At 35.3% G+C, this 12,697-nt stretch overlaps 1 protein-coding gene across 2 annotated transcripts; it reads right to left on the reverse strand.

Moving 5' to 3' along the window:
* Positions 1-1,332: 1,332 nt before the first annotated feature.
* LOC108988554 (ADP-ribosylation factor-like protein 8a) lies at positions 1,333-6,980 on the reverse strand. Of its 2 annotated transcripts, none has more exons than XM_035683215.1 (6): positions 6,778-6,980; positions 5,525-5,590; positions 5,397-5,429; positions 5,110-5,231; positions 1,903-2,064; positions 1,333-1,739 (listed from the first exon to the last, which is right to left on the reverse strand). In XM_035683215.1, exons 2-6 carry the CDS (start codon positions 5,585-5,587, stop codon positions 1,622-1,624), a joined length of 498 nt encoding a protein of 165 aa, XP_035539108.1. In that variant the 5' UTR covers positions 5,588-5,590; positions 6,778-6,980; the 3' UTR covers positions 1,333-1,621. The 2 variants fall into 2 exon arrangements, with proteins under 2 accessions (XP_035539108.1, XP_018817391.1); XM_018961846.2 differs by having other exon boundaries at positions 5,525-5,606; positions 6,778-6,979.
* Positions 6,981-12,697: the final 5,717 nt, after the last annotated feature.

The following is a 12,697-nucleotide window of genomic DNA, read 5'->3' on the forward strand; positions in this document are numbered from 1 at the left end:
TCCATTTTTTCCATGTTGGCTATGGTGATAGCCTTCGTTACAGCCAAATATGCAGTGTTAGCTCATGTTATGAACCTCACAGGTTGTATATACCGAATCAGAATGACAATGGAAAATAGAGAAAACTATGAACAGAGAAGAAGATGATCGAAATGCTACGGGATTCATATGCTTTGGGGTATTCGAGGTCCGCAATTCCTCCAAATGAAAGTACCAAACAAGTCTAAGAGATTTCCAGGTACAAGATGATCCCCCACAGACTACCACCTGCAGTCTATATACTACATGAAAATAGAAACTAGCCGAAGCGTAAAGGGCCATGGGCCAACTAACAAAAGCACTATAGCTCTATGGCCCAAGGACACACTCCTAGCCCATCTATGAACACAAGCTAAAATGCTAAAAAGATTACATAACATGAGCCCCTCAACTAGGCCCAGACACCGGACCCTAAGCTGCTAACAGCTCGCTCCTTTGCGCTTGCCAATATTGCCACTTGTGTCATCGGCACCATCTATGCCCCTTTTTTATGCTCAAAATGTTCCTTACCCACCGTTTAAATAACCGTTGAGACCGATGAAGCAATGTGCTGGGTTTATTAAAATTGCGTTTAGATGATGAGATATTTTATGAATAATAATAAAAAAAATATTAAAAAAATAATAATAAAATATTAAATAATAATAAAAAATAAATAATAAAATAATAATAAAATAATAAATAGTGATAGAGTATTCCTAGAATACTTCACTATTATTAATTATTTTATTTTTACTTTTTATTATTATTCACTATTATTCAATATTTTTTTTTTTTTACTACTATTCACATAATACTTGAAAATACCTCATTATCCAAACGTAATCAAAGTATTCGTATGTGAAAACCTCCGAAATGGTTTGATTTGCGTTATCCAATGTAATCTTATGTTTGGGTGTTTGCCCTTCCCGACTTGTTTGTATGAACTGATCTTTTAGTAAGTTTTTTCCCTTTTTGTTTAATACGCAAGGGAACTCAAAATAAGTATGATGTACGCTTGAATCCAAATGGGATTCGCTCGTGAGTACCGATTGGCTGCAAGAAGATTAAAGATATCCACTTCAAACTAGATGCAAGCCGAACGTATCAAATGGTTGGATCCATATATTCTCATCCCTGCATCGATTAATGAAATTCTTTTATTTCTCAAACTCATTTTCAGGAGAAAAACCTTTGCCGCAAAAACATTTAGGTCTCATGTTTTAGTGTGAGTGTGAGCGTTGCTTTTCTAAACCCGGCCTCTTTTCTTTGTAGAAGGTATTCTTTCTGTAAAAAATTTAAAATTGATTAATAATAGCTCAAAGGGAACGCGGGGCATGGAATTTATGAAGAGATGTTACACCCACACCCTTCTAGTTTATCAGTCACAACTTGTCCTATCGTCTTCCCTTCTGCGAAATCAATGCAGTACGTGATTCACTCGGCAGGACGCTGGCCTAAATGTAATAAATATATAGTAGATTACACATCTCAGTGGAAAATACCGCAATAAAACAATCAGCAATCAAAGACAAACCCACCACCAAAGAGAAATTATGACACAGAACCCCAAAATAAACCCAAAAAGAAAGAAAAAACCACCTCAGCTCTTCGATTTGGAATGCTTTACAAGCCAATCAATTACTGAATCAATGTTTGTCGAGTTCTTGCACGAGATCATGAAGCAACAAACTTCTCTATCAGTAATTGACTTGAGATCCCTGCAAAGCACAATGCAATTTTTAGTAATGAAACTATATGTTCGTCCTCATTCTTTAGCGAAAACTAATATATGGAAATTGTATCATCTCAACATTAACCCCAAAAGTGGCTCATCTTGGAATATTGCTTGAGAAAGTTCCCATCACAAAGTAAATGTCTTACATTTGATCAGTCAAAGCCTGCTTAGACAGAGCTCCCGGCTTGTCAATCTTGTTTCCCAGCACTAGCAACGGGATACCACTAAGTGAGGATTTGCTCAGCAAATCATGCAGCTCGCTTCTTGAGATACTCACGTTGTCTGGATCAGCAGCATCAACAACATAGCTGCAGAAACAATCAGGTTGTAGCAACTTGTAAACTTTTGAGTCATAACAAAATTAAGAACTAACACTACTGGTCTATTACTTATTCGATCAAAAAGGCAATAAAAGTACTTATTTGACCAGAGATTTATTAAAAAACATGATTAATGATCAATAAACATTTTCCTGGTGGTAAATTTTAGATTACACAAGCAAAGTCTCAAATGCAACTTTACTAAATAACACAAGGCATTATAGCCAACATCTGTTGGTGGAAGAATAGAATGACAAGCAAACCAAACGGAATATCTGGATTTCTATAGCTCAGACTGCCAAACAATACTGTTAAACCTCAGAATTTTCTAAAGTTTCTTGTGTCTTCCATGTAATTGCACCCATCCCATCTCATGCTTAAAGAATTAATTGGATAGACACTTTGCTTATCACGGGACTATCAATCCTATACTAACACAGACTGGTGAAGACAACAATACAACAACAATTTGTGAAACCAAGGTAATTCATGGAAAGTTCTCCTTCCAAAAAGGCAAGAGCTCAACTCCAAGGAATTTGGGTGACCACTAGCTTTCAGCACTGTATTGAGAATCACACAATGACTCAATTTCTCATCAGTTTCAATAAACATAGCTTTGATGGAGACAATCCAAGCATTTCAATCAGTAACAACATCTCATATCAATTTGATACATAGCCGAAACGAGAAAAACAAAAGGTTATAATTTGACAAATCAAATGCACACGCTTGCTCTTCTTCTTCTTCGTCTTTTTTTTTTTATTTTTTGGCTTAGAAAAAAAATATATAAATGCATCTATTCATACATACGCGCATTGAAATAGAAGTGCACATTCATTAAACTATGAAAAACTTAACAGCTCAATGTTAATGCCTAAAAATAGCGCAACAGGCCGGAAGGGGAGAAAGAATCATTCCCGGCTCGTTAAGACTATTCGGGCCTCGATCGGTGTAGTGTGGAGCCCCTGGCAATGGTCTGGTGTGGCTATACGGCATCTGTGCATACAAACATGGCGGTGAGTAGTAAATAAATGCAGGGAAATAAGAGACGGGGACACACAGATTTGCGTGGTTCGGCACTGGACCTACGTCCATGGGTCATTTAGAGGGCAAATCCACTATAATATGCGTATTTTACAGTCTCTCATGGTCTCTCCTCCTCGCTGTATAATGGAGATATAAGCTCTAGCTTCTAGTGGAGATCCCGTCGCTGGAGTCCCTCTCGTGAGGTTGAAGAAGTTGAAGTCGAAGAAATCCCCCCCAAAGTCATCTAGAAAAACCCTCCTTTATCCTCTACTCCTCCCTTGTTTTACGTCACATCTCCACTTCCTTACGTCACATCTCTACTTTTCCTCCTGACACCATTTTTCCTTCCTTAGCTCTTTGTCCCCTCCTTCCTTCTCTCTTTCTTCCTTCCTGATGAATCCCCTCATATTGGGCTGGGCTTGGAAACCCTTTATGGGCTTGGGATATTTTATCCCCTCCACTCAACAATAACATAGAAGACATAATTTCTTATATTTAAATGTTCTATACTAATATCTATTTCAGTTAGAACTTTTAGAATCTCCAAAATTTCTCAAATCTAGACTACCCAAGATAAATGGAAGCGTGCATGTATAACTCTACATATGCAAGCATGCATGGTTGTATGTATTAAGTCCCCTTAATAAGGTTTTCATCATACCACTTTAGTTTCAAAATTATACATTACTCTGAGCTTCCATAATATCTATTATTGCATATTGCTACCAAGAGAAATAGGTCTAATAAAGCTAAGCTCCAAATTATCACAAGCATTTAATGTGGAGACTACCTCTGAGACTCTAATATGGTATTTTCTTTCTTTTTTGTTTGGCACCGAGTGTCTGAGAACAGCGTCTCGACTAATCCCAAAGGTGCACAAGCCTTAGGCAAGATGTTTTCCCCAAGTGCACCTCAAGTAATTCAAGGAGAAAATCCCCCAATCCAATAGCCCCTAGAAATTGTTTGCACCCAAGAAGATTCGGACTTAAGACCTAAAAGGAGCATACCACCAAGACCAAGGTCTTTACCACTTGAGCCAACCCCTATGGATTCTCTAATATGGTATTTTCACGTTATATAAAACAAAGACTTGAATATCAACAAGTAGGGTTGGCAATTCATGTTTGCGGGTTGTGTACAGGTCATGTTAAATCATAGACATTCGACTATATAGCTCAACCCGAATACGACCCGTTAAGCTAAACAGGTCAGACTTTCAAATCCTAACATGACTCATTTAAATAATGGGTCGTGTTGTGTCACCCGTTTTGACCCGTTTAATAATTAATTCGAAATGAGTCAATACATAACCCATTTGATGTAATTAATATAAAAGCTTAAATCTATATTTATTAGTAGTCACAATATCTAAAAAAATAATAATAAGACTACTTACTAACAAAAAAATATCAGTATTCTTTAGATTTTAACTTACAATAAAATCAATTTACAAATCCAACAATAACAAATATGAGCATAAGTCCAGAATTACAATCTCAACAATAAAAACATAAGCATGTCAAAAAATATCATTATTACAACCCAACAAAAATAAAATTGTAATTTTGAAATAAATTTTTTTTTTATAAGTGATTTTGAAATAAAATTGAAACAGGTGATTGTGGGTTAATTTCGAGTTAAGCGGGTTGACCCGTTTATTAATCGTTTCTTAATTGGTCAATCGTTTTGACCCGAACCCATTTATATCAAACCCAAACCCGCTAGTTTCATGTTGGGTTCACGGGTCGTGTCACATATTGTCATCCCTATCAACAAGGTGTAAAACATTTGAAAATCTAAAATTATTTACTGATATTGAAAATCTTATGTATCAGTATGAGATTTGATAGAAAACTGCACAAGAAAGCATCCATGGATATCCAAACCAGACATAAATACAAGGCCATAATAAAAGGAAGAAACATAAATAAGGTATGCATTTGAAACCAAATATTATCTTATTCAACACATCAAGTCAACTAAGATGGAAATAAAATTTGTACATACACAATAGCAGAAACTGCACGACAATATCGCTCCCACATACTGCGGAACCTTGGTTGACCTCCAAGATCCCACAACTTTATGGTGACATTTCCTTTTGTCACCTTCCTCATATTAAATCCTACCTGCAAATAGCATCGGTAGATACATTTAACCACCAACAAGAAAATAACTGTAACAGAATGAAATAGCATTGACTGAAAGAGAGTGAAATACAAGCTTTTGGCAAAAGTATATCCTACACTCGTAAAATTAAAAAAGGGCACAACTCCATTTAAAAGGCCACTCACCGTAGGGATCATGTCTTCACTATATCCACCAGTCTAGAAGCAACACCAACAATCAGGATTTCAGTGAATAAACCCCGAGATACAAGAAGTAGTAATACTAATACAAGCTCAATATGATGATTACGTACCGCGACAACATTTACAAGTGATGTCTTTCCAGCATTCTGAAGTCCTATCAAAGATAGCTCCATTTCCTGCTTGAAAAAGAGGCTGCAATCACATTACAATCGAGTAAGGACACTCATTCTAAGCAAATGATCAACCAAGGTCACTCAGAAAAATTTAATAGCAGACTTTAAGATTCCAAATATTCTTGTCATAACATATTACCAAATTCAAATGGCAGCCAAATGCTCTGCAAGACAAAGATTTCTATTTAAGGTCAATGTGCAAAATTATTTGCTCCAAAGATTACCTATGGGTGGTTTGGGAGGAGTTTAACTATCATATACGTAAGTGAGGTGTTTGCACATCTTTAAAGTGGTGGTTACTTGGGGATAAGGGTTTTTTAATGTATGACTTGGAAAATCAGCAAAAAAGAATATCCTTGGGTGGTGGGTATATAAGATGGTGTTGTATGGGTTGATTGGGGCAACTTAGAGTTCATGGATGGGATGCGTATCCCTGCAGGGATGGTTAGGTCACAAGCCATATGAGTAATTTAGTGAGCAATGGAAGGTGCACTTTTGGAGTGTTGGATTCTGGAGTTTTTTTTTTTTTTAAAAAAAAAAATGGGAGAGAAAAAAGGAAGATACAGATGTTAATAATTGTATAGGATGTTCAGAAGGCATGAACAATTACTGTCTTTATTGATTGGTAACCGAGCTAATCAGAAAATTCTCGCAGTCGCTAATCATATGAATATCGTGGTCTACTACTGCCGATGTACAATACCGCTAAACCTATAGCTTCATTTATATTTCATCGAATATCCATTGTGTCATTTAGGAAACATAATTTTCTGAGCAGCTAAAGCCCAAGAGTAATATTTGAATATAATTCAACAATCCCAGGTTCAGCATATTTCGTTTTAATAATGCTCGTGCTCAATCACCAAATAAAGCATTAGAAAGTTAAATAGGAAAAAATCAATATGAATAAGTGAATGATTTTCCACTATGATTCTTGAAGTTGGAGACAAAAAAAGAAATAACGAAGAAAACCAGAAAGACATCTATGAGATGTTGCTATCATTACGCGAAAGGAAAAACCTGCAGTCGGAACACATTACAGAATACAAATCAGGGATTCGAACGAAGAAACATCGACCTCTGATCTAATCTTCATATTCATACTACAAAATATGAAAATGTAACTTTTGGGATGAAAAAGGACATCGAGATTTCGAGAGGGAGAGAGGGGAGGGGGAGCTAGAGCTAACCTTCGGAGCCAATTGAGAAAGGCATCCCACAAACCCATTGATGATCAGAGAAATGGATCTACGCGAGTCTCTGTTTGCAATTTGACCCTTTGGAAAATTATTCTTCTTCTTGTACAAGATGCGATGCGAGACAGAAGGAAGGATTCAGATTCACGCTGATCAACTATTTACTATTTTGCAGACCGAACTACGAAGCGACGTCGTCTTTGTTTGTCACACTGAATACCCCATAGATTTTTAACAACGAATCCTGGCGACTCCGAATAATTGGTAAAGTTAAGAGGCGTGCAGCCAGGATCCAATCTGATAGACTTTCGCCAGCACCAACCAATCAGCGAAAGAGATTTCGGAGAAGTGGAAATATAATGCCTAAATAGCGAGTGGGTGAAACGTACCAATAGAAAGAGCAGGGAAGGGAAGACATACTGCTAAGCGTTCATTGGTCCACGCGCATCTCTTTGCCACGTGTAATCGTAGAGACACGCCCACGAGTGTTTCATCTCATCTTCTTGCAGCCGATCACTTATTATAATTTTCTTAAATTTTTATATAAAATATAATAAATAATTTAATTTTTTAAAATTTTAAAACGATAAAAATATTAAAAAATAATATTTTAATAATATTTTATTCAATTTTTAACTTTCAACTTTGTTTGGAACCTAAAATCATCTCAACTCATCATTATAACTTTTTCAAATTCCAACACAAAATATAATAAACAATTCAACCTTTTTAAATCTAAAAATAATAATATTTTAACAATATTTTATTATCTCAACTCAACTCAATTCAACATTCAAACTCAATTAAAGTCAGCTCATTTTATCTCACTATTCAAATAGGTTAAATCTAGTTTATTTTCACAGATGAAATGAGATAAAATGAGATGAGTTGAAATAAAAGTTGAATGTTTAATAAAATATTTTGTTAGAATATATTTTTTTAATATTTTTTTATTTTGAGATTTGAAAAAATTAAATTGTTTATTTTATTTTATGTGAAAATTTAAAAAAATTGTAATAATTAGATGAAATGAAACAAGATGAGTTGAGATAAAAATTAAAAATTGAATAAAATATTGTTAGAATATATTTTTTTAATATTATTATTATTTTAAATTTTTTTTATTTTATGTATAAATTTGAAAAAATTATAACCTATAGACGAGAAGAGAGTTGATGTATTGTGAAAATGAAGGAGGCTTAAAATACAACCAAACCAAAGTAGGACCTGTCATAACCTCTGAGTTGTGACAAAGTTTGGGTCTGCCAGAGGTTAGTTCAAACAATATAATATGTAGTTGATTACATCTTGTATGTCGCATGTATTTTACATGATAAATATTGATTTTTTTATTTTTATATATATTTAGTTAAAAAGTTTAATTAATTGTTTATAGGCTCATGAAATATTATAGGCTTATGTTGTATTGAGAATATGATTTAAAATTCTAAATGGAGACAAAATATGAAAATATTTGAAGTCTAATTAATAATAAAAAAGCTTTTTGTGTAAAAAAAAAATTCGGGTTCAACCCAGAATCTGGAATCCGAGTTTCGAAAAACTCGGATTTACCCGGGTTCCGGCCCGGGTCTGACCCGGATCAACCCGGTCCAGGTTCCGGCCCAGGTTTGAAACCCGGGTCCCGGGCCGGGTATACCCGAGTTCCCGGGTTGGAACCCGGATGAACACCCTTAGGGTCTGGTACGCCGCATGTCATCATATCTTATTTATTAACATTAGAGAAATGCTGCTCTTCGGAGATCGGATGGAGATTCGGACAATGTTTTTACTTTTTCAATAATTAAATAAATATTTTTTAATGATGTTGTAAATATTTAAAAAAAAAATTAAAATGTCTCGTTTGGTTATGCATTTTAGATTAGATGAGATAAGACATTTTGTTAAAAGTTGAATAAAATATTGTTAGAATATAATTTTTATTTTAGAATGTAAAAAAGTTGAATTATTTATTATATTTTGTGTGAAAGTTTAAAAAAATTATAATAATTAAATAAGATGAGATATTTTTGTATATCCAAATCAAGTCTAAAAATTCCATAAAAAAAAATAAAAATAAAAATACTGTCAGAATCCTATGTGCGGCTGTAGAGCCACTCTTAACATTAATATTCTTTCATGATTTCCAATCATTTTAGGTAGAATCATGTTTAAAACTGTTGGATGAAAAAGGTTAAGGTTGGTTTAGGTTTTTTGGAGCATTGATTATTCTGTTTATAATAGTAATCAAATAATTTGTGTTAAAATATTTGAATAGAATTTAAAAACGTATGTATCATTGTAAGATATATATGGATGTATAAGCAAGATGGTATGGTTTTAGTTTTTTATGAAAATTAAAAAAGTTATGAATCCTATCAATAATTAGTGTATTTTTATAATGATTGGTTAATTATTGATGAAGATATTTTCCAATATAAATTATCAAATGAATTATTCCCAAACATATTTAAATGGATAATTCCTAAGTTTTACATAATTGGAAATTTTCCAAAATTATCAATTATGAAGACACCATTCTATTTATCAACTATTAAATGAAAAATCTCTAGGTTTTTTAATAAATACTCGTACTAATAATTAGAATGGTGGATTAAAGTGTTATATAACTCATTATTTTATACTTACATTTGGGAAATTCGCATTTTTAAGTATACAGATTTTCATAACTTTATAATAAACAATGGTAATTAATTAGTGATATTAGGTGGAATAACTCTTATGAATCGACTCGAAAATGACATAATTCTTAACCTGATCAATTTACTTTTGTGTCGGATGGATCATGATCAAATTAAGCTTGATTCTATCCCATCTACTTCATGTTCATGTGTTGGCTTGTGTAAAAAATTGATATCCTTAAATATTAGATGGTGCAATGGGGCAAAAATATCAAGCCTCTTTTGAATGAGAACGATGTCATTTCGTTTTGTCTTCCAGATCAAAATGTATTGTTTTTTACTAGGGATGAGCAAAAATCTAAAATTCGTGTGAGTGAAGAGAGTCTTCCTCCCATGGCCACCATAGCTTTAAAATTGGGTGACTTTTTTATCTTATGTCTGAACAACAGCAACTACCCACTCTGGCATGAACGAATATTGGCCTTAACTAAGAGCCAAAACCTAGTGGAACATCTCCTAATTGAGACTTCGACACCCCCAGAGTTTGACATCCTTATCGACAGAGCCTTTGGTTCTAGTAAATCATAACCCACCCTAGCTTTTCTCCAATAGCACAAATTCGACTGATTGCTATAGGGTGGATTATTTACACTCTCTCAGAATAGGCCCTTGGTTTCCTCGTTGGCTAGACTCGGTCCACCAAGTGTTGGCTACACTCAAGGCGGTGTACGCACACAAATCTAGGAATGAGAGTCTCATCTAACCCAACAACTAACTTACCTAAGGAAGGAACCCACACCTCTACTTGTAGATCACCTACAAATGTTTAAGAAATTGTGTGATAGCTTGGCTTCAACTGGACACCCCATGCAAGATAAGATGAATGTGTTTTAGTTGTTGTATAGCCTTGGTGCCTAATACAAACCTTCACTATGTTGATGCTCAAGCCTCCCATGCTGTCCTACGTCGAGCTCATTCCTCTTCTCCATGGGTTTGAAACTCGAACCTCCCTCCATGATTCTATTTCTAACTCTTCATTTGAATTCTATGGACAGTGGAATAATGCGCTAGCCTCCAAGGACCACCGTAGTGGCAACTTCTCCTCTCGAGATCAAGGGTTTCACCCTGCGAGTCACTCGGCCAGAGAAAACAACACAGGGCCCTCTTCCACTCCTCGTGAGCCCATTGACAAGTCCAACCCAAATAAAGCCCTTGATCCCCCACCCCCTAGTGTAGATATATGTCAAATCTATGGCAAAAATGGTCACGTTGCCCTTAAGTCCTGGAACAGATTTAATCACTCTTACCAATCTAATGATATTCCTTAAGCACGAGCTGCTCCGACACTAAATTTTTTTTCTCATGATAATGAATTGATTACAGACACTTGAGCATATGCCCATATGACAGGTAATCTAGGTATATTAAAAAATCTTCATCGCTATTTTGGTACTGATGTTATAATTATAGGCGACGGTAGCTCTCATGCTATTACACATGTTGGTGGCACTTCTATAAATAATGGTACTATTAGAATTAAATTGCAATATGTGCTTTTAGTACTGGCCTTAGCAAAAAATATTTGATCTATTGAACAACTTGTTCATGATTATCCCGATAATTATGAATTTTATGGTGTTGGTTTTGTTGTTAAGGAATGGGAGACCCAACGCATCCTGATGACCGAACGACAAAAGGGTTATTTTTACACCTTATCATCCCCTTACGAAACTCACTTCTCCATTCATTTCCAGACTATCTCTGAAGAAGTGTGGCACCAATATTTGGGACATCCTAAGTCAGGAGAATTCTCAAATCCAAATGACTTATTCAAATTACTAGTTCTGATAAAACTCATTCTATTTGTGAAAATTGTCAATTAGGCAAACTGAGCAAACTTTCTTTTTTAACCTCTTCTAGTTTAACTCATGTTGTCTTTGATAAGGTTTATTGTGAATGGTGCCCTGCCCCTATTATTTTTGCTGGGAAATTTCATTATTATGCATGTTTGGTTGATGCATTTTCTAAATACATGTGGTTTATTCCCACCGAGAAAAAATTGATTTTTCTCTGCCTTTTTACTTTTTGAAAAATATGTTGAACCTCAATTCAATAAAAAAATAAAAATTTTCCAAATTGATGGGGGTGGTAAATTTGCCAACACTCAGTTTGCTTCTCATTTATAACAACAAGGTATTATTCACCAATTCTCCAGTCCCCATGCCCCTTAACAGAATGACACTGTCGAATATCGTCATCGTACCATTCGTGAACTTGGTATGACAATGTTTTTCCATGGTGGTGCTCTGAAACGTTTTTCAGGTTGAAGCATTTGCTCCAGCTACCTTTTTTAATTAATCGGCTTCCCACTACCACTCTTGATTTGCAATCACCTATTTTCAAACTTTATAGGACTTATCCCGACTATCGTTCCTTGCGTGTGTTTGGCTCCATATACTATCCCTACATCGAGCGTATAAGTGCTATCACCCTCCGACTTGTCGCACTTACATTTCTCATCATGCTATCTTTGATGAACATTCCTTTCCTTATAAACAACCTAAGAACCTTCAAGTACCTCCACTCTCTAAGTCAACTCACCCCCCCCCCTCCCAATTCAACCTACACCCACTGTTATCTCCCCTCCACTACCTGTCCATGATCCTCACTCCACTACCTTACCTCACTCAGATATCCCAGAACCTCCTACCCCATCATCTGCTCTTCCTCCCACACCTCCTTCTGGGCCCTACTGAACACACAATGATTACCTGCTCCAAAGTCAAAATACACAAACTCAATCCAAAATATACCAACCTTCATAATCTCACTACCAAACCCAAAGAGCCAAAATCGTCCACTCTATTCTTAATCACCCTACTTGGTCCCAAGCCATGTTTGATGAGTTACGAGCCTTGTATGACAACAATACGCATATTCTTGTTCCCCATGACCCCTTCATGTCTGTCATTGGTTGCAAGTGGGTTTTTAAAACCAAACTCAATGCAAATAGCAGCCTTGATCATTCAAAGGCTCATTTAGTTGCTAAAAGCTTCCACCAAATAGATGGTATTAACTAGCATGAAACCTTTTGTTATCACCATCCAGATTGTTATCACTCTTGCCTTGATCAACCAATGGGACATTTGCTAGTTGGATGTCAATAACGCATTCCTCCATGGTGATCTCCACAAATCTGTCTACATGGAACAACCTCCAGTTTTTATCGACCCAACTCACTCTTCTAATGTTTGTAAGTTAAATAAAACTCTCTA

This window comes from Juglans regia, chromosome 12, assembly GCF_001411555.2.
Source record: "Juglans regia cultivar Chandler chromosome 12, Walnut 2.0, whole genome shotgun sequence".
NCBI lineage: Eukaryota > Viridiplantae > Streptophyta > Magnoliopsida > Fagales > Juglandaceae > Juglans > Juglans regia.

What these genes read in the sequence shown, in the direction of transcription:
- LOC108988554 (XM_018961846.2), bottom strand. Translation starts at nt 6,815, where the DNA reads ATGGGTTTGTGGGATGCCTTTCTCAATTGGCTCCGAAG. An exon ending in GTGAAGACATGATCCCTACG is followed by an intron (nt 5,232 to 5,396) that starts GTGAGTGGCCTT and finishes TGCTATTTGCAG; the next exon opens with GTAGGATTTAATATGAGGAA. An exon ending in CAGGCTTTGACTGATCAAAT is followed by an intron (nt 1,740 to 1,902) that starts GTAAGACATTTA and finishes TGTGCTTTGCAG; the next exon opens with GGATCTCAAGTCAATTACTG.